The 21,415-nt window shown below is 41.9% G+C and overlaps 1 protein-coding gene across 1 annotated transcript in view; it reads left to right on the forward strand.

Annotated features, from left to right (window-relative positions):
* PSME4 (proteasome activator subunit 4) overlaps positions 1–21,415 on the forward strand; it is a 90,854-nt gene that overhangs the window by 26,752 nt on the left and 42,687 nt on the right. Inside the window, exons 4-16 of the mRNA XM_063123823.1 lie at positions 1,206–1,250; positions 2,201–2,350; positions 6,930–6,993; positions 7,650–7,724; positions 9,219–9,341; positions 11,060–11,152; positions 11,495–11,760; positions 13,975–14,161; positions 15,697–15,786; positions 16,678–16,742; positions 18,028–18,178; positions 19,090–19,188; positions 19,496–19,565. Coding sequence (XP_062979893.1) covers positions 1,206–1,250; positions 2,201–2,350; positions 6,930–6,993; positions 7,650–7,724; positions 9,219–9,341; positions 11,060–11,152; positions 11,495–11,760; positions 13,975–14,161; positions 15,697–15,786; positions 16,678–16,742; positions 18,028–18,178; positions 19,090–19,188; positions 19,496–19,565 — 1,478 coding nt within the window. The remainder of the gene's footprint in view (positions 1–1,205; positions 1,251–2,200; positions 2,351–6,929; positions 6,994–7,649; positions 7,725–9,218; positions 9,342–11,059; positions 11,153–11,494; positions 11,761–13,974; positions 14,162–15,696; positions 15,787–16,677; positions 16,743–18,027; positions 18,179–19,089; positions 19,189–19,495; positions 19,566–21,415) is intronic.

Below are 21,415 nucleotides of genomic sequence, written 5' to 3' on the forward strand. Positions count from 1 at the left end.
CCCCATCCATATCGGTAGTCCAGAAGGATACTATTTAGTGAGCTGCTGAGAATTTTCTGTATCAAAACTGGGCTGGAAAACAGAATGAAATGAGTCCAGATGATCTGTATTCTCCAAGAGTGTCTGGAGTAGACACTGTTTGAGCACCTTGCCTATAAAGGGGGTATTTGTGACCAGTCAATAGTTACTATAGTCATCAGGATCTAGGGATGGCTTCTTTGCATATAATTTTCATAACACGCAATAGCTCAAGGCATTTACTGTATATTTTTTTTATTTATTACATTTATATACCGCCCCACAGCCAAAGCTCTCTGGGCGGTTTATAACAGTTAAAAATGGTAAACATTAAAAAGTATACAAAATTTAAAAACGATCAGAAACATAAAACAACAGTATAAAAACAACAGTATCCATTTAAAAAACAATTCTGGGGTCCATTAAAAACAAACTTAACATTGTTAAATGCTGTTAAAATGCCTGGGAGAAGAGAAAAGTCTTGACCTGGCGCCGAAAAGATAACAATATTGGTGCCAGGCGAGCCTCATCAGGGAGATCATTCCACAGTCAGGGGGGCCACCACTGAGAAGGCCTTCTCCCTTGTTGCCATCCTCCGAGCTTCCCTCAGAGTAGGCACTCGGAGGAGGACCTTAGATGTTGAGCGCAGTGTACAGGTAGGTTCATGTCGTTCCATCAGATATTGTGCTCCCAAGCCATGTAGGGCTTTATAGGTTAAAACCAGCACCTTGAATTGGGCTCCGAAATGTATAGGCAGCCAATGCAAGCGGGCCAGAATCGGGGGCAAAATCCGACAAATTTGCAGGTAGGATGCATTTTAGTCTATTTATCTTGGAAATTTATCAACTGTTGTGTGACTTTTCAATCTTTCTTACTTTCAAACTCTGATACAGTGATAGTGGCTCAGCTACTTAACGCAGGACATACTGGTGGTTATTTCTATATGTGGTCCAGCAGATACTCAAGGAGAAGTAAAGAGCAGACTCAGGAATCGGGCAAATCAGTTTTAATCCTTGTAATTAGGTCTGCATCGTAAAGGAAGATTAACTGCTGCATGTACACAGATGGTGTCTAATTGCATCAATATCATCTTAGACTTTGTACAATCATGTAATTGTCTTAATATGTTCATTGGAAATAGGATGATGTAATTTATCTAACCTTCCTTCTTTTTTCTCTCATTCCAGTTCTGTAGAAAGCGTTTTGAAAACCCTTGTGAAAAACTGTCGGCCGTAAGTATATCGATAGTTTTCAAACCCTTTATGTACTGCTTAAATATTGTTTTTTTCTCTTTAAAGACTTAAATGGCAAGACAATCCTGCATGCATACAGGGCTTTTCTACTGGCTTTTTATGGAAGCGGGTGGAGGAGTCCTGTGTGTTCATCGCCATCTGTAGCCAGCAACAGGAGTCCTGTGCGCTGTGGGTCTGTCCGATTAGGTTTATTGTGATGAACACCGCTCACATGTTGAGGGGAGGAGAGGGCCTGTACCCGGTTGCTACATTCCCTATCAATTCGGCAGTATAGAAATGAAATAAATTAAATATTCAGTGAGCATAAGAAGGGGCCCTGTGCATGTACTGATAAATAAGTGTAAAGCTCATCAAGAGGTGGGGGAGAATTCTGGGCTAGTCGGACTACCCTCCCTTGGGTGGAGGAGCTCCATGCCCCTTCTCAGTCTTGCCAGAGGTGTGGCTGCTGGGGGCTTAGCTGCTGGGCACAGCAGAGCAGGTCGGGGACACGACTAACCTGTATGGTCCTACAACTCCCATTTGTATACCTTTAAGGTATGCAGGTGGTGTTTTTTGTGTGTGTGTGTCTAAAACCAATCTCTAATCTAATTGTCTTGCTGCATCAGTACATCTAGAATGGTATTTGATTTCCAACAGCAAGCAGCCAAATACTGTAGGGAAGGTCACAATCTGGACCTGCAAGTGATGTCCTTCTCCTGTTGCTTGTACCCTGGTTTCCAGTATTCAGGGCATCCTGCCTCTAAGCACAGAGGGACCACTTAGCTGTCGTGGCTAATAGCTACTTCTCATCTATCTTCCATGAGTCTGTCTAATGACATCTGGGCTTGCAGACATTCATGCATCTTGTGGCAGTGAATTCCATGCATTTAGCTAGATGCCGCTGATATGCTACTTGAGTACATTGGCTAATGTATCCCTCTCCTCTTTAGGTATTTTCCAGAAAACACCACAGCAGAGATGTTAGATGAATGGCGGCCATTAATGTGTCCCTTTGACGTTACCATGCAGAAGGCCATCACTTATTTTGAGCTGTTTCTGCCTACTACTCTTCCTCCGGAACTCCACCATAAAGGTTTTAAGTAAGTTGGTCTTAGCACTTCACAGTATTTTCACAGAATGATTTATCGCGTGGAAAGCTGTTGCTTGTTAATTGCTGGCTAGTATAACACATGTAACATTATTTTACTGTCTTAACAGTTGTATTTTGAATGCTAACTTGTTAGGGGCATGATCTAACCAGTTTGCCGAAGAATTGCTTCTCCAGAATTAGCTGTCATATAATTGTTACTGTAATTTTATCATTTAAAGCTGTAATTATTTGAGTGGGAAGCTGATGAGCTGTCTATATTGAACAGTACTGCCTGACTCAATTCTTCCTACAGTGCTAGTACCAAAAATTGTGATACAGGGACTTCATTGATTTTGATGTACTAACCTTGATAAATAGTTGATTCTAGTGCCGAATCATATTGAAGCCTTAAGACTTCAGCGGACCAAGCCTACTGTTTTCTAATATTTTGGATCAGTTCTCCAGGACATGTCTCCAGCGGGAGGTGAGACTGTGCATTTGCCACTGCCTCAAGTTTGGCAAAGAACCCAACAGGGTGCACCTATTTTACAGGGTGCACTATGGAAGGTCAGAGGCAGTGTGAGATAACTGTTTGTATGCCCTTGCCTCTTCCAGGCTAAAGGGGCCCATTGAAATGCTTTGCTCAAAGGCTGCCAGAATTCTGGAGCTCTCACTGCTGTGCTTAGTGAGGGTTTTGTCATTGACATGCACATTTAGGTTTGGCACATTATGATTTGGCTTTCAGCACGGGCACACTTGGTGTATAGTGTCTTTTGTCTGCATTGTAACATTATCTTCAGGGATTTAAAAATATATAACGAGTGAGTGATTCGTGGGTCTTTTGAATCTTGTCAGCGAGGCAAATGTAAAGAACTGGGCCTGGATCCAAATATCTGCGTGACTAGTTGTACCCAAGGGAGCTGTGAGTTTAGTGTTTCACAAATAGCATTCTTCTATGCCATAGGGCAAGCTTCTTTTGAAACTATGGGTAGTTTATCATAAGGCATGGGGTCTGCCATTCAAAGGGGATGTGAGTCAAAAATTCCACTAGGTATGTTCAGTCATTGGCCACACTTTAAAGAAACTCTTTGAATTTTGCCCATGGGTTCTAAAATTTTATGGTAACCATCTCACTCTATTCCCAGCCTGCCTAAACTGTGAGCACAAAAATAAGCATACTTTATTCTTGATGCTTTTTCAAGAAACTGAAACTTCTTTGATAGATGGGAACAAAGAACTGAATCGCTGACAGTTTGGGAATGTGTGTGCGTGTGCAGAATAGTAGAGCTGAATGGGTAGGAGGCCCCTATCCTCCACCCTAGACCTTAGAAGAGTGCCTCTCCAAGAAGGCTGAAATCTTGTGCAGAGCCTGGAAAGGGATTTTGTCTTTGGGCTGGAACAGTAATCTTTATTAGCAAAGTCTCTCTTCAAAATCACTTGATAGGGAGTGGAGAGAAGGAAATCAAGCTAGCTAGATTGAGATAATTTCTTGATGGCAGCTACTGAATATAGTCAAAGTTGACTGAGTTAGTTGTACAGCTTTGCATAATAAACGTTTAAAAAACAAACTTTTTCATATTTGCTGTTCTCATGAATTGAGACAGCTGCATATTTATCTCCAAGCTGTTTCAGGCTGTCCTTGAACGTTCTCATTAAGTGGCTTCATATCTCAGTTTGGTTTCTCTTTGGGCTTATCACTTGAAGGTCATATTAAGCCACACTTACTCGAGTGCATGTTTACAGAACACCTCCCCTCTGGACCGTGTCCCATCCTTGAGTTCCTTGCATAGCTTTATAAATGATTGCTTTCATCCTTATGAGTGGCAAATGCTGATAAGGCACATCTCATCATAACAAACGTACATTTGGGTTTCCTGAATTCCAGGGGGCTGTCTTTCCCATGTGGGTTATATTTGTTTTATTGAGATAATCAAGCTGTGTGCCACATTATTTACCATGCCCTGCTCTTTGTATATCTAAGGAGCTTTGCTTTGTTTTTATGACCTATAAAGTACTCTGCATGGGGCTGCCTTTAAAGACAGTTTGGGAATTCCAACTGGTGCATAATGTCCAAGCATTGTTGGGGACTAGGTAATCAGAACATGGGACACCTATATTATACCAGTTGCACTGGTTGCTGATGCATTTCCAAGCCCAAATGAAAGTGCTTTTTTTAGCTTTTAAAGACCTAAACTGTTGGGGACCAGGTAACCTGAAAGGCTGTATTAACTCATACCATCTTGCCTGCACTTCAGTCTTAGAGGCCCTGCTTGTGCCAAGCAATCAGGCTAGCTGTCACAAGGGCCTTTCAGGTTGTTGTCCTAAACCTGTGGAACTCTGGTCCAATTGAAATACATAATGCCCCATCACCGAAGGCATTCAAGTGGGCTCTAAAGACAACTGCCTTTTCTTGAATGAGACTCTTCTTGGACTGCTGTTTATATGGTGCTACTGTAGTCTATAACTATTTATCTGATTTATCTGATTGTATTCTTCTTATTGGACTATATATGTCGTTTGGGATTAGTATTACTTTTGGCTCTTGTTTTATCACTTATATTTCTTATGATTCTCTGTGGTTTTAAACTTGTATTGATTTTATATTGTGAATGTATATGTTGGAAAACATATTGGAAGTATTTGACCTGAAAAGTTGGCCTACAAATACTTTAAATAATTTTATTTATTTATTTATTTATTTATTTATTTATTTATTACATTTTTATACCGCCCAATAGCTGAAGCTCTCTGGGCGGTTCACAAATAGTTAGTAGCTCACTTGTACCCACACATGCTTGCACGCGTAAAAAGAAAAAGAGCCAGCTTTTGTAAAGGTTCCCTGCCTGGTCACATGTTTACTTACCATGAGCAACCTAGTCAGTAGCTATTGAGAAGCTTGTCCTCAGCTGACAAACATGACATCCAGCCATGGGTTCAAATCTATGAGCTTCCTGAGTAGCTTTGGGCATGTCGGAATCTCTATAAAAGGGAATGAATGCATGACCGCCTGCTGTTTGGGATCAAAACCAGTAACTGTCAAGCACTTTCCTCCATGAATGTGCTCCATAAATTATGATACTCCTGTATAAGTTTAAGCTAACAGCTAACTTTGCGCAAGATATACGAAGCCTCTTGTAACTTGTTTGGTTCCTGTCATTTCCTTTTTTTGGGTCTCTGAAGACCAACTTTGTCCTTCCTATGGTAGTTTCTTCTCCACTTAGCTTACATGTATCTTGTCCTTTGAACTTTCTTCAGGTTTAGTTTTTCCTTCAGATGGGACAGAGTGTACAGAGACCAGGGAGGATAAAAATCAATGATTTTTCAAAAAAATATCAAAAAAATCTGATTTTTTAAAATTTAAATTGGATTTTTTTAAATAAAATGCTTTCTGAGGAAAAATCTATCTAAAGATAGTTTCCTATTTAAGATACATTATAGTCCCAAGGTTATTCATCATGAAATAAGGATTAGCTTTTAATTATGTAGCATGAGGCTATATATTCATGCAATGTTTAATTTTTTTGGTAAATGAATCCCGTTAATCCATTCACAATGTCATGCTCTTCCAGAGGTTTCTGTAAGATTTGGGCATTTTTTTCTATCTAGAAGATATTATCACAGATGCTTGGTTTACAGTTCTCAAAACTGTGAATTTGTGTCTGCAGAGATCACAATCCCATTGTTCCTTTGCAAATCTATGTACACAGAATCAGCTCCTTACCTCTCAAGTGCTAAGTTTCAAAAAATTCAATGAATAGAGTGCACTTTTGAGGGGGGGAGTCACATGATTAAATCGAGTCTTTCTGAGTAGTGATTTAAATCGTGATTTAAATCAAATTGATTTTAATCAAATCCACCTTGACAGTGACTGATTCACCAATCATCCTCATGCAGTGGCTTCCAACTCTCTGTGAGCAGTAGTGGCAGATATACAGTAACTGCATATAACAAAATTGTGGCAAAATACCTTGATGTGCATGTGCTCTGTCAGATATGGTGACATGCTAACCATAGTGGATCGCAAATAATAGGGGGCTGGAGCATTTAGAAAATAATCACACTTTAATTAGCCAGCATAAATACAATGTGTAGATTTAGAAGTTACACGAGTAGGAAGAGAGCGAAAAATGCCAAGGAGAGAAACAGTCTCAGGTATAGGAAGTCACAGTGATTAAAAGATGTTTTCTCCAGGCCATTTTTTCCAAGGACGTTCAGTATGGGACTAGGAAAAATGCCTTACCTTCCACAACAGCCTTTGGTCTGGCGTAGTGGCTAAAAAGTATGCACTGTGAGCCCTGAACTCCCTGGCTTAAATCTTACTTCAGCCACAAATTCTCTGGATGGATGGACTTAAGTGAGCTACTCTTATCAGCCAGTATTATTAGTTCTGTAACAGAACTAATAATACTGACGTTATAATGTTAGTGTAAGTTTTACCGAGATAATGTGTGCGAGTCCCTTCATGTTCAGTGTGCTATATAAGTGCCAGGATGATGATTAGATTGGGAACAATGTTTATTTTTTGTATTAACTGGATATGATTTTGGCACATAAAATAAACCTGTGGCCCTGATTTCATTATCTTGCAGGCTCTGGATTGAGGAGTTTCTAAGCCTCTGGGTTTCAGTTCAGAATCTTCCGCAATGGGAGGGGGTAAGTATTCCTGGTTACCATAGAGTTGATACGTTGGTAACTAGACTAGAAATAGTGGTGCCAGGAAGGATTGGGCTAATTTGAGGACTCTCACCAAATGAGTAAACAAGCCCACATTTTGTTTACTGGACACTGTTTAATTGCTGTCTTGTGTGCAATTTTCCTTTTGTAGCCTTTTTGGAATGCAGGCATTTTTCCAGGTTGAAAGTTGAAACCTGGGCTGTTGTAATTGCTTTGACTTCTAATTCTCTCACATCACACTAGTATCCCAGGATCCATTTAGTATACCTTTTAATATGCTGGGCAATCATGCAGTATGGGAAAAGGTTATTCTTCTTGTGTTTGCAGTAAACATTATTGAATTGTATTTAGTCAGGTCTCTAAAGCAAAGCATCACAGTGGGAGTTTGGGAGTTCTCACATCTGTATTGTGTTACTTCTCTAGCCTGGTGCAGACAAAACATTTCTCAATTTTCCATGGTTAAGATTTCAGGAGCTCGCTTCTCTTACCCTTCCCTGTACAGTTGCACCATGGCGTTAGTGTTAATGTCTGCATGGAGGTTAATGCTAAAATGGTTAGTGTTAGCCAGAGTAAATCTTGCACTGAAAATGTGTGCTGTGTCATGAAGATGTAGTCTGTGATTTCTTTCTTTCCAGCATCTTGTCAACCTTTTTGCACGCTTGGCCACTGATAACATAGGCTACATCAACTGGGATCCCTATATTCCAAAGGTAATGTATAATGAGTAGAAGGAATAGCAGCGTTAAGAAACAGCAGCATGATTGTTCTATACTTACAGAATCTATAGTTTAGCAATACTTCGGTGATAGCACCTGTAGCATTTATGCTTCACAGAGATTCACAAACAGTGGCCTAATCTACACCAAGCAGGATATTGCACTATGGAAGTGGTATATAAGAGGCAGGAACCACACCAAGAAGATATAGCACTATGAAAGCAGTATGAAAGCAGTATTTAATATGTGTCAATGGACCTCAACAGTTGTCAGTGCACTTCAATACCACTATAAAGCAGCAGTGTGGCTCCTGCCTCTTATATACCGCTTTCATAGTGCAATATCTTGCTTGGTGTAGATTAGGCCAGAGTATCACGGAGAGAGAGAGAGAGAGAGATTTGGGTAGTTGGCCCTGTATTTCTTTTATTATAAGGGGCACAATAATGTTTCTTATTCTCCCTCCTCCTAATTTTCCCTCTGTGTTTTTTTTTTAATTCTCAACTGTATTTTAAGGTTTTCTCTATCCTGCTATGTGCCTCTCCCCTCCCTGAACCACTTGCCGCTTTCCTTTAAAGCATGATAACCAAAACTAGGACTCCTGTTTTCTGCTGTTGCAAATACAGCTCTTGAAGACACATGTGATCCCCAGGGGCTGCAGGAGAGTGACAAGGGTGGGAAAGAAAGCAAGATGAACAGGAGAGCGCAGAGGAAGGAGTGGAAGAGTTTAAGGAAGGAGTTCCCTCCCTCCCTCCCTCTGTTTTGCCCAGCCCCCATGCCCTCTGCCAGTGTTTGTGGCTCCCTACATATACTTAACATAAATTTTAATGACCACCAAGATCTCTTGTTCTTGTGGTCCATCCTATATCATTTCTGTAAAACCTGAACCTTGAGGCATTTCAAGTCTTAATCAATTATAACATTTTGTTCCATAGCTTTAAAACTCTTCTGGAATACATTAGCTATTGCCAAGCTTCTCTGTGTACCTAGTAGTGCTGGGAGCTGGAACATGAGCTTTAGTGGCCACTGCTGAGAGAGCAGGTTTTCTTTAGCAGTACTTGACTGATTTTTTTCAACAATTTTATGTAGATGTTTTCCAGATGCTGGAAAGGGGCAGGGAGAGAATGGGGATGTACATCTAGAAGTGAGAAGTTCTTAACCATTTTGTAGAGACGTGGAGCTGCTGTGCAATGGAAAACATACATAAATTGAGGAAGATTTCATGATGACCCAAACAGGACAGTGCATAGTTTGATGAAGTGAAGTTGTAGTGTGTTTCTCCATCTGGAAGTATTTCTGGAATCCACCACACTGGCTCAGTGCCAACAACAACAACACCCATCCCCTTCAGGAAAGCTTTTGCTGCCAGAGTGTTTCGTGGGTCAGGGTGTTAAGTTGGCATATCTCAATACTCAGCACCTTATAACAAAAATCAAATGTCATGTCATTTGTAGCACACTTTGATGAATTATGGAATTCCTTTTTCTGCAGATATTTACCAGAATACTGCGAAGTTTGAATCTTCCAGTGGGGAGCAACCAGGTGTTGGTTCCACGATTTCTAACGAATGCTTACGACATAGGGCATGCGGTCATGTGGATCACAGCCATGATGGTAGTGTCTTTTCACTTTCAGTACACTCTTCCTCCCCTTTCCCAATTATCCAAACCTTAGCATTCAAACCCCCAAATGATCTATGTTTACTGTATGTTGCCAGTGGTTCCCTGTGTGACAATATGCTTATATCCAGACGTACCTTTAAATTAATTATGCTTTCCTTTTACTAGCTGATAAATACTTTGGCTGGCCCCAGGACTAAATAAAGGTGTGCTAACAATAGCTGGGATGGCCGGCCTTGAGTGTCATTTTCTTGGTGGAAAGGTGGGGTTCAAATCAAATCAATAATGACTAGCTTCTTAGGAGAGCCCACTGTATTCTCCAGAATGTGGCCCAGCCACTGGAAATATCTTGCCACCCCAAAAGATCTCATTATAGGTGATCATCCTCTATCAGTAATTCAGCACCATGTAGCAGTAAGAACTTCACCCAGAGGCACACACCCCTCTGGCATGTCCAGGGCTTAACAGGGGCAAAAACCCCAAGAAGTTGTCGGAATATTGCTTATTTTGCTATACTTGAAAAGAACTTTTTTCTTTGTGACTGAAAATGTTAGAAAACCTTTTACCATAACTTGATTATTTATTTATTTACAATATTTATATACCACTCCCCATTCAAAATTTCGGAGCAGTGTACAGGATAAAATAAAACAAAAACAGACTAAAACACTTTAAAATAGATTTTAAAAGAAACAAGATGTAAAGCGAACCATGGCTGGTCATTAAGGAAAGCCTTACTGGAACAATGACGTATTTAGGAGGTGCCGAAAGGAATACAAAGTTGCCGCCTGCCTGACCTCCAGAGGCAGGGAATTCCATAGGAGGGGGGCTGCCACGCTGAAGCCTCTTCCCCTGGTGGATTCCAATCAGAGGATGGGTCTATGTGGAACCACCAGGAGTATGACCTCGGATGACCTCAGTGACTGGGCAGGTTGGTAGGGGAGAAGATGCTCTCCCAGGTATCCTGGATTATATGTGGTACAGTTCCTGGGGCCAGATAAAATTACTTAGCCTGACTGAGAGGGATATCATTATTATTATTATTATTATTATTATTATTATTATTATTATTATTATATAGCACCATCAGTGTACATGGTGCTGTACAGAGTAAAACAATAAAATAGCAAAACCCTGCCACATAGGCTTACATTCTAATAAAATCATAATAAAACAATAAGAAGGGGAAGAGAATGCACCAAACAGCCACAGCGTAGAGTAAAACTAACAGTATAAAAGTCAGATCAAAATCAAGTTTTAAAAGCTTTAGAAAAAAAGTTGCAAAGTGACCTGCCTGATGTCTTGAAGAGCTACTGCCAGTCAGTGTCAGCAATACTGAGCTAGATAGACTAATAGTCTGACTCGGTATAAGGCAGCTTCCTATGCAACAGGAAAAGCTGTTAACCAGATACACAGCTTAAAGGCAGGCTAGAAATAATTTTAGATAGCAAAACTATATGCGGTGCAACTAGTTTGTAAGAGCTTTGGTGCCCTTGTGAAACAGCTGCCCTGCAATGAGCCTAGACACCTCACCTTGCATTTCTGAAAGTGGATCTTCTGTAGTTCAGGTATTTGCAGACCTTTTGGGGCTACAGTTTTGATAACTTAGAAGGGTGAGCTCATTAGAATTGAGCATTTTAAAACTGCATTGTGGCCTTCTTAGCGTTCTGTGAGATTGTATCAAATAACTTTGTTGTCTCTGTTTCTTGACAGGGTGGACCAAGCAAGCTTGTACAGAAACATTTGTCTGGGTTATTCAAAAGCATTGCATCTTTTTATCACCCTTCAAATAATGGCCGCTGGTTGGTAAGGATATATACATTTTTTTCCTTTTCTATTTCTGTCTTCAAGATCCTAGATGTTTGTGTTGAAGTGGAATCATGATGCTCTTTGTTTCCTTAAACTATTTTTCTATAAAACAGTGTTCATACTAAACGTGGTGTTAAGCAGTGGAGGTTGTTGTTTATGCTGTTATTATTATTATTATTCCATCTATGTACATGTTGTTGTATAGAGAACAGGATGGAAAGGTCCATATCTCAAAGGACTTACAATCTAAAAATAAAGAGGACAAAGATAGCTTTTGCTGCTTTCCTTACTTCCAATTAATTGAACTTGATTCTCTTGCCTTTTTCTGTACACTGGCAGAACAAGCTAATGAAGCTACTTCAGCGGCTACCCAGTAGCTTTGTGAGAAGATTGCATCGTGAGCGTTACCAGAAGATTACTTGGCTTACTCCTGTGCCTGATAGCCATAAACTTACTGAGCAAGACATAACAGACTTTGTAGAATGTATTATTCAACCTGTGCTGCTGGCAATGTTCAGCAAAACTGGAAGCCTAGAGGCAGCCCAGGCTCTGCAGAACCTTGCACTAATGCGTCCTGAGCTGGTCATCCCACCAGTACTTGAAAAGTAAGTACTAGTAGACCCTGGAAAAGTTATTTAGGATCTAGTTTTTTGTTGGCCAAGAAAGGGTCTCCTAAGGCCTTTTCCTTTCGATAAGTGAAAAGCTCAGGTTTGGCTTGGGAATATTGGGCTTCCTTGTTACGCTTCTTCAGGTGCGTTCTGTTTTATAGCCAATCTTCTTGCTTCTTTTAGTTGACATGGCAGCATCCTATTTTAGCTATTTATGTATTTTTTAAACTTGCATGCTGCCATTCTGGTTCAAATATTTCCTTGTGGCATCTTATAATATCTACAAACCACGGTTAAAAATATCAGTAAAAACAGCTGTCAAACCCCCAACAAAATCAAGACATAGGATTAGCTGCAAATCTACAGAACCACAGTGACCCTCCCTCCCCATAGGTCTTTACTATGGTCCCAAGTAGGATTAAATGCAACATAACTTCATTTGGCTGATATTGAATGTTGCATTGCAAAACTTTTGTGAACCGCCCAGAGAGCTCCGGCTATTGGGAAGCATAGAAATGTAATAAATAAATAAATAAACTAGTAGAATTTTTGGTTGAAATTCAGCCTTCAATCTGTTTATCTATATTTCATGCAGTCAAACCATACAAATATACATTAGTTAGAATTTCTGGAAATTAATTGTTGTTAATGTTAATCCCTTCTTTCCAACATGGAGTGCCAAGACATTGAACAAACGCAGTGGGCTGGTTCACCCATAACAACAACCTTTTTTAAAATAAAAATAAAAATGAGGGTTGTCATGAACAAGGCAGTGTGCTGGTGTATGACGCCCATTGGCTTCCCCTTAAAAGCTTTTAAAACATTGTCCTAATAAATATGAAATCATAGTGCCCCTGTTCAGATGACTTGTTAAGCCATGGTGGTTAAACATTTTGAGCTAAGCTTTATGTCTTAGCATGTTGTGTGAACCATTCCTAAGCGTGGTGGCTACATAACCACGGTTTAAACACGCCCACTAACCATTCGCTGCAAAAGGGTTAACAGCCTAACCATGGCTTAGCGTGTCCTCTGAACAGGGTCATATAAATTATGTACTATAAAAAGACCATTTGTCACACTAAGTGGGCAGGGCTGCATAGTTGTTGGTGGAAGAACACTGGAAAGCAAGATGGCTGTGATTTCTAGACATCACTGCATTCTTCTCTGAGGCCACTGCACAGCTTCACTTCCTTCTCATATTTTCTGCTTGTGGGAAGGTAACTTTTTTCTTTGGCATAACACGGTTAATCCTTGTAGCAGGAAGGCAGAGCTGTGCCAGGGAGAAGAGGCATTCTCCTCCTCTTGCACAGTCTGGCCCTTCCTGTGGCCTCCTCCCCCGCTACACACTCAGGAGCATGTACAATGGGCAGAGCAAAATGGAGGGTTGTTTTTTTTTGGCAGAGCATGGGCCCCCAACCCATTTCAACTTGACTTGACTAGAGGAATACTAATATCAGCAAATCTCCAGAGAAGCAGGCCAACCAGGGGAGGGGAAGAGGAGAGGCTGTTTATTTTATTCTGTAGGATTGAACATAAAAACCCTGCTGGATCAGACCACGAACTTCTCTATTCCAGCATCCCGTTTACTTCGCTGTTCAACGAGATCTGTTAGGGAGCCCACAAGCAGGAAATGAGAGCAAAAGCCCTCTCCTGCTGTTGTTCCTCATTGAGAGTCATTCAGTGGCATGGTGCCCCTCATCTTGATGGTCGTATATACCTATCACAACTAGTACCCATTATCATCCATGAATTTGTCTAATCCCCTTTTAAAGCCTTCCACCTTGATGGCCATCACCACAACTTGTGGGAGTGTTTTTCATACTGCAACTGTGCAGTGCGTGGAGAAGTTCTTCCTCTTGTTTGCCCTGAAACTTCCACCTTTCAGCTTCATTGAATGTCTCTGGGTTCTAAGCTCGCTCCCTTTACGTTTTATCCACCCTAGGAAACACTGCCACAAACCTGCATGATGAGGAACATACCTTGATCATTCTGTGAATGTAGCAATATGGGGTTTGGCTGATACATAAGAAGTGTGTATACAAAGAATTGTTTCAGAAAAGAACTGAAACCTAATTCTGGGCTTGAAGGGCTTCAGTGGTATTTTACATATCTATGTAGGAGAGCTTACCTGGTTGTCTGTAGAGAGGAATATATCAAAGATTTCTTTTTTAAACCCTGTCTTAATTTCTTCCCCCAACAAAAATTACACAGAACATACCCTGCACTGGAGACATTAACAGAACCTCATCAACTCACAGCCACCTTAAGCTGTGTAATTGGAGTAGCTCGTAGCCTGGTATCTGGGGGCGAGTCATTCCCTGAGGGTCCAACGCACATGTTGCCTCTGTTGATGAGAGCGTTGCCTGGTGTGGATCCAAATGACTTTAGCAAATGTATGGTGAGTATATTAACCTTTTTGCGTTGTTGTGGCACAATCAAATCTATCTTTGGTCACTTCAGAATATCGCTCCAGATTTCCACGGCTTCATAGTTTCATCCCCATATGTCCTCCCATATTTCAACCCTTCCTCAATCTAAGGCAGGGGTAGGCAACTTTGAGTTCTGGGGAGCCTTCTCCCCCTCCCCCCCCCAATGTGCTGCGGACTGCACTGCACTCCATCGCCACCCTTGCATAGCAAAAAGAAAAAAGAAAGAAAGAGGGGAGGAGTCATAAATCATATCCAACACTATGGAAGCTCAGAATGGACAAATTTAGCTCGTATTGAAGCTACATTTGTCCGTTTTGTGACGGTTCCTCCCCTTTTCCCCCAGGTAAATAGAAAAAAACGGGTGAGGCAGAGCCACATTCATGAAATCATAGAATAGTAGATTGGAAAGGGCCTATAAGGCCATGGAGTCTAACCCCCTACTCAATAGAGGAATCTACATTAAAACGTCCCTGACAGATGTTTATCCAGCTGCCTCTTGAATGCCTCCAGTGTGGGAGAGCCCATGACCTCCCTAGGATATTGGTTCCATTGTCGTACTGCTCTAACAGTCAGGAAGTTTTTCCTGATGTCCAGCCAGAATCTGGCTTCCTGTAACTTGAGCCCATTATTCCGTGTCCTGCATTCTGGGATGATCAAGAAGAGATTCTGGCCCTTCTCTGTGTGACAACCTTTCAAGTATTTGAAGAATGTGTCTCCCCTCAATCTTCTCTTCTCCAGGCTAAACATGCCCAGTTGTTTCAGTCTCTCTTCATAGGGCTTTGTTTCCAGACCCCTGATCATCCTGGTTGCCCTCCTCTGAACACCTTGAAGTGTGGTACCCAGAACTGGACACAGTACTCAAGATGAGGCCTAAGCAGTGCCAAATATAGGGGAACCAGTACCTTGCATGATTTGGAAGTTATACTTCTACTAATGCAGCCCAAAATAGCATTTGCTTTTTTTGCAGCCACATCACACTGTTGGTTCATATTTAGTTAGAGGACAGCATGCGGTCTGCGGGCCGTGGTTTACCTATCCCTGATCTAGGTTGTTGCATGCTACCTCCCCATCTCCTGGCTTTCACTGTCTCCCCCTCCAAGGACCCCAGACCTAGCACCATTGTAAGGATGAAGGAAATTGCACGCATATTAGTGCTAAAATGAGTACATTTTTGATGGCTTGTATTGTAACAGAACTGTGAATGAACTACAAGTGAAAGCTTCCAAACTCCACTTTTCTGCTGCACTGGCGGAAGAGAGGGGAGGGGATGTGTGCAAACCCAAGGCTTTGCTGCAGCTCATTCCTGCTTATCCACGTTGAGTTAATCATGGTTTAGAGTGAAGTGCAAACATAATAGGTGGAAATTGAATGTTTGCAAGCTTTGAACTGACCCTATGATTTAGCTCACATTTTACAGCTCAAACTGTCTGACTTTTTTCTTTTCGTTATGCTAGCTTTCGGTACAACTGACTTACACTGAAACTTTCTTTGTATCTCCCATTAGATCACATTCCAGTTTATTGCAACGTTTTCTACTCTCGTGCCTTTAGTAGATTGTTCATCTGTACCACAAGAGAGAAATAATCTCACAGAGGTAAGATGTTAAATGGCTAATAACCCTGTAGTTCAGGGGTGCAGAACTGTTTAGGGGTGGGAAGCTGGATTCCTCCTCACCAGGCCCACCACAGGCCAGATAATATCAGGGGGTGTGGCCCTGCCCCTGACATCACCCCTTTGTTCTTTATGTTGGAAGGAGGCACAGAACTGTGGTTCTTCTCAGCATGGAGAAAGGGACTCCGGCTGCTCCATCCCTGCTGCTGTCTCCAATCTGAGATGTCCTCCTGGGGTTGGGGCTTGGAGCCTCAGCCTTTGCCCCCTGGAGGAACCGAAGAGGTTACGTGGGCTATATTGGGGTGTGGTGGAGGTTGCATTAGGCCCACAGGCTGTAGGTTCAGCATCCCTCCTGTAGTTTACATATGGAGAAAGATCTTTTATTTGTTTTAAATGCTTTCTATTGTAAGAAGCTATTGCATGTTGAACAACTTAAAAAGATGCTCAAATGTAAATATACAAGAAGAAGACACTTCTGTATCAGTAAGGTACAAAAACAGTGAATTATTATACATTTTTGGGCTCTGCAGCCAGAAATACTAAACATCTGGAAGAAGAAAAACACCAAATTGCATGGCCCAAATTTGCAAATAAATGTTTTTGCTTGTTTTTATACATTTTCTTGATTCTAGTCCCAATATTTTGAGGGTTTTTTCAGGCTTTGGAGTTGTATCTTATTTTGCAAGGATGGTGGATGTGGCAAGAAGAGGGGTATGGATAACTGAGGGCAGAGCTCTTAAAGATGGCATAATAGTTCTCCTAGCATATATAAAATTGATCTAAAATCTCTGGCTGCAACTTGGAAAAGGATATCATAATTTGGAAGTAGCAGAAGAATAAAAGCTTCATTTTTCTCTTATGCTTTGAATTGTAGGTGGAGAGAGAACTGTGCTCTGCTACTGCTGAATTTGAAGATTTTGTACTGCAGTTCATGGACAGGCAAGTTGTGAAGGGAAGCGGAGTATGAGGATAATGTAGATAGGGAGACATTTTTCTTCCTCTCCTATAATACTACCTGAAGCTGAATGGCGCGAGATTCAGGACAGATAAATGGAAGGACTTCTTCTCACAGTGCATAGTTAAACTATGGAATTCACTACCACAAGATGTGGTGATGGCCACCAATTTGGATGGCTTTAAAAGGGCGTTGGTTAAATTCCTGGAGTAGCCTGTTGGCATTCTCTTCCCCTCCTTATTGTTTTACTATGATTTTATTAGATTGTAAGCCTATGCGGCAGGGCCTTGCTATTTACTGTTTTACTCTGTACAGCACCATGTACATTGATGGTGCTATATAAATAAATAAATAAATAAATAATAATAATAATAATAATAAGAAGAAGAAGAAGAAGAAGAAGAAGGCTATCAATGGCTACTAGACCTGATACCTCCAGTATCAGAGGCAGTAAGCCTATATACACCAGTTTCTGGGGAGCATGGGTGGGAGGGTGCTACTTGTGGTTCCTTAGTTGACAGCTGGTTGGCCACTGTGTGAACAGAGTGCTGGACTAGGTGGACCCTTTGTCTGATCCGGCAGGGCTCTTCTTAAATTCTTATGCTGGTGAAGTGATAACTCTGCTCTGTTGGCCTTCCTGTGTATCCCAATTCAGTCCCTTAATCTGTAGATCTGTCTAAAGCTTTCTCCCTAAAGCATCTGTGGTCCCAATTCTATTAGTTACAGTCCTGTGTGTGTGTGTGTGTGTGTGTGTGTGTGTGTGTGTGACTTTTTAATAATGGGAAGAATACTTTGGAGTCTGCAGCCAAAGAACACGATACTTCTGTGCATCTTGAGCATGGAGAAACTCCTTTCCTCTCCACTGACTTGCTCCAGGAAGTGCACACAGTCTCTGTAGCGCAGTTGATTTCTTCTACTTCTTTGATTTTTAGATCCCTTTTGAAAACAAATCACACACTAGTTACAGCCTCCCAAATAAATTTGTAGCCCACAAACAGTTTTCCTAGCCTACTTGCCTGCACATTACCTATGTTAGCAATTTATGGCTTATTAGAGGGGAAATAGTGTGTACAGATTCCTGCCTGGTCACCTGGTGGCAGTCCTCTACTTGCCAGAAGTGACCTGGTGAATGACTCTTTACAAGCCAGGAAAATATATTATGCAGACATCACAGCATCTTGCCAGTGTATAGAGACCTCTGTGGCAAAGCTTGTAAAATGGCAGTGCTGTTTTCGCTAACCTCTTTTCCCCTTGATTTTTACTGTGCAGATGTTTTGGGCTCATTGAAAGCAGCACACTAGAGCAAACAAGAGAAGAGACCGAAACAGAAAAGATGACTCATTTAGAGAGTTTAGTGGAATTAGGCCTATCTTCTACTTTCAGCACAATTCTCACACAGTGTTCAAAAGAAATATTTAAGGTATGTATTGCTAAAGGTGTGGTTCTGTTTTAATTCTTCCTTTTCCTGTTGTTCTGTGTTTGGACAAGGAACTATACTGAAAGACTGGTATACATGTTTGTTTATTTACATAACCTGTAGCTGTAAGTACTGTGAAATAGTGGGGCCCTTCTCTTGCTGTAAGCAGGCTTTTAAAAGCCTCCATGGGCACCAGTGGAAGCTTTCTAAAAGTGTTGAAATCCAGTCTTGCAAATTGAGAGGCAGCCTTTTATTCGGCGGAATTTACACTTTAGATCAGCTAATAGGATTGCATGAATAGTTTTTACCATTTTCAGTGTTGCAGCTTAGATATCACTTACCATTTAGTGCTGGTTGGCAATACGTTTGACTGCAGTACCAATTGGTGTCTATGGGCTTCTTCAAACAAGCGAGTTATAGCATGCCTGGCCACTCACAGACGTTCGTGACTGGCCACTCACAGACGTTCTCGGGTCATTTTGACGACACTGTGAGTCTCCTGCACATCTCCTGTGCACCTCCTGCTCCTTTCCCCAGTTTTAGCATCAAAAAATAAACCTCAGAAAACCCAGCTCTTCTGAGATGTATTGGGTTTGTCAGGATTTCCTGCTGGGTGTGGGTGAAGTTGTGCTATAATATGCCCACCAGAGGGCAATGTTTCCATTGAATTATATGGGCCACGTGGTCGCTCCTCCCTTCTCCGTCCAGTTCTGCTCTTTTCAAATGCGGAAGAGAACCAGGAAGCAGAGCGCCAGTAAGGAAACAAGATTTCCCCCCATCTAAAAGTCCTCTATATATGGTCCATCATGCCAGCCAATTCATCCCTTGGCCAAAAAAGGTTCCCCCACTCTTGCAATAAAGCGACATTTCCATCTTGGTTGTATTCCAATTCCTCTCTCTTGCTTTTCTCTTAGGTTGCCTTGGAAAAAGTTTTCAATTTTGCTGTTTCAAATATATTTGAGACAAGAGTGGCCGGTCGGATGGTAGCTGACATGTGCCGAGCTGCTGTGAAAGTAAGACCCTTTCTTCCTCTTTCTCCCCCCACCCCGCGGCCCCAGTTGCGATGCACACCGAGGAGTGGCCGTGGTTGCTCTTTTTGCTAGCTCTTGGAATCCTTGCCAAGGCCTCTGTTCCACTTACAGACCTTGGATAGGAGGTTCTTTATCTAGCTCTTAATACTTCATACCCTCTAGAATCAAGGCCACTCAGCAGAAAGACACATTCCTAATTATTGCTGTAGGATGCTTGTTGTCTTTAAAATGAACATCCATCTTTGCGAAAAGAGATTAATGTAGAACTTGTTTCTTTGTGACGTTTCAGTGCTGTCCCGAGGAGTCCTTGAAGCTCTTTGTACCCCACTGCTGCAATGTTATAGCGCATCTTACTCTCAGTAAGTTTCAGTGATCTTGTGGTGCATTGTAACTGGCTTGTGTTTGACTGCATGTGTTGCCTGTTTGACATTTGAAATATATTGATATCCCATCCCTTTCCCACCACACTTTTCAGGGCTGCATACACCGACCCTGTTTGGTAGGTTAGGAGGCAGGCTTGATGACTAGTCTATAGACACACTGTGATCTTCATGACTCAGTGGGGATATAGACCTGGGAGCCCCCGATTCTAGTCCCACACTAGCTACTACACCACATTGTCAGGAGATACTTCATATTTTACATAATTGGTTTACAGTTACCTCATGAGGGTAACTGTGTTAGACTGTGGCTGAAGCCCAAAAGTGCTCACATTCTTTTTGAAGTTAGTAGATAGAGATCACTTATCGGTCCTGCCCTGCTGACTTGGAAACCAAGTATAGTTGGGACCTTTTGGTCTGGCAGGCCTCATTCATTCTACTCTCAAAGCAGCATGTGCCCAGGAAGAAGCTCTGATAGGCTGTCCTTGCCTTGAGCAACTTATCTTTTTTTTTTACACTAAGAACCAGCTTCAAGGCCTGCATGTGTTTATCACTCTATGATAATCCCGGCTTCTTAGTCCATGTTTGTCACAAGTGCTTTAAGGCCATTTTGCGCAATATGCAGAGGCAAACCTGACTTTGCAACAGTTGTAACTAATCATGGACCCTGATGAGTGCACCTCTATGCTAAATTGTTTGCAGACGTGTGTTTGTTGCATTCACATTTTAGGTGTACACCTAGAAATGTAAAGTGATACGTACTTTCTCCTTTAAAAACCCCGAAATGAACTTCTCTCTCCCTCCCTCTCTTCCTCAGAAAAGGAGATACTTCTCTCTCTCTCTCTCTCTCTCTCTCTCTCTCTCTCTCTCTCTCTCTCTCTCTCTCTCTCTCATAATGCTAGAACCCAAAGGGCTCATCCCATGATGCTGATTGGTGGGAGATCCAGGACACATAAAAGGGAGTCCTTTTTCACACAGTGCATAGTTAAACCATGGACTTTGATACCACAAGATGAAGAGTTGGCCACCAACTTGATGGCTTTAAGAGGGAATTCGACAAATTTATGGTGGATAAGCTATTGATGGCTACTAGTCTGGATGGCTATATGCTACCTGGGCTCTCCCACACTAGAGGCCTTCAAGAGGCAGCTGGACAACCATCTGTCAGGGATGCTTTAGGGTGGATTCCTGCATTGAGCAGGGGGTTGGACTCGATGGCCTTGTAGGCCCCTTCCAACTCTGCTATTCTATGATTCTACGATACCTCCAGTATCAGAAGCAGTATCACAGGCAACTGGTTGGTCACTGTGAGAATAGAATGCTGGACTAGATGGACTTTGGTTTGACTCAGTTTAGCTCAAGGGAGTGAACCCTTGAGCTAAACTGGGATGGGGGAGAATTGCATCTGTTAAAGGTATTTAGAAATGAATACAATATAAAATTTAGAAATGAAGCTCTTCACACGAATCTGTTATGTGAAACAAGTGAATAAAGGTTTAGATGTATACCTAACAATGTGCGCAGGGCTTTCTCAAGCGCCTGATTGGATTTGACGGAACTCCCCCTCATGTCCGCCTGCCCCCCTGGACTGAGTCAGATGCTCCTGGTGCAAGCACGGACCCCCGCGCAGCCTGTAGAGCGCTTGGCAGGCGCCTGCCCCTTTGCGCTGAAATTACGCACTTACCCCCCTGCGTCAAAGGCAGACGTAAAGGCCCCCTATACGCAAGGGGGAAGGCATGAAGGGTTGAGTGGCTGCTGAGCGCTCACTGGGGCAAGCTGAGCCTCGGAAGAGGCTTGTGCTGCCCAGCAAGCGATGGCGGTGGAAGCGA

This window comes from Elgaria multicarinata, chromosome 4 (assembly GCF_023053635.1).
Source record: "Elgaria multicarinata webbii isolate HBS135686 ecotype San Diego chromosome 4, rElgMul1.1.pri, whole genome shotgun sequence".
NCBI classification, from domain to species: Eukaryota; Metazoa; Chordata; class Lepidosauria; order Squamata; family Anguidae; genus Elgaria; species Elgaria multicarinata.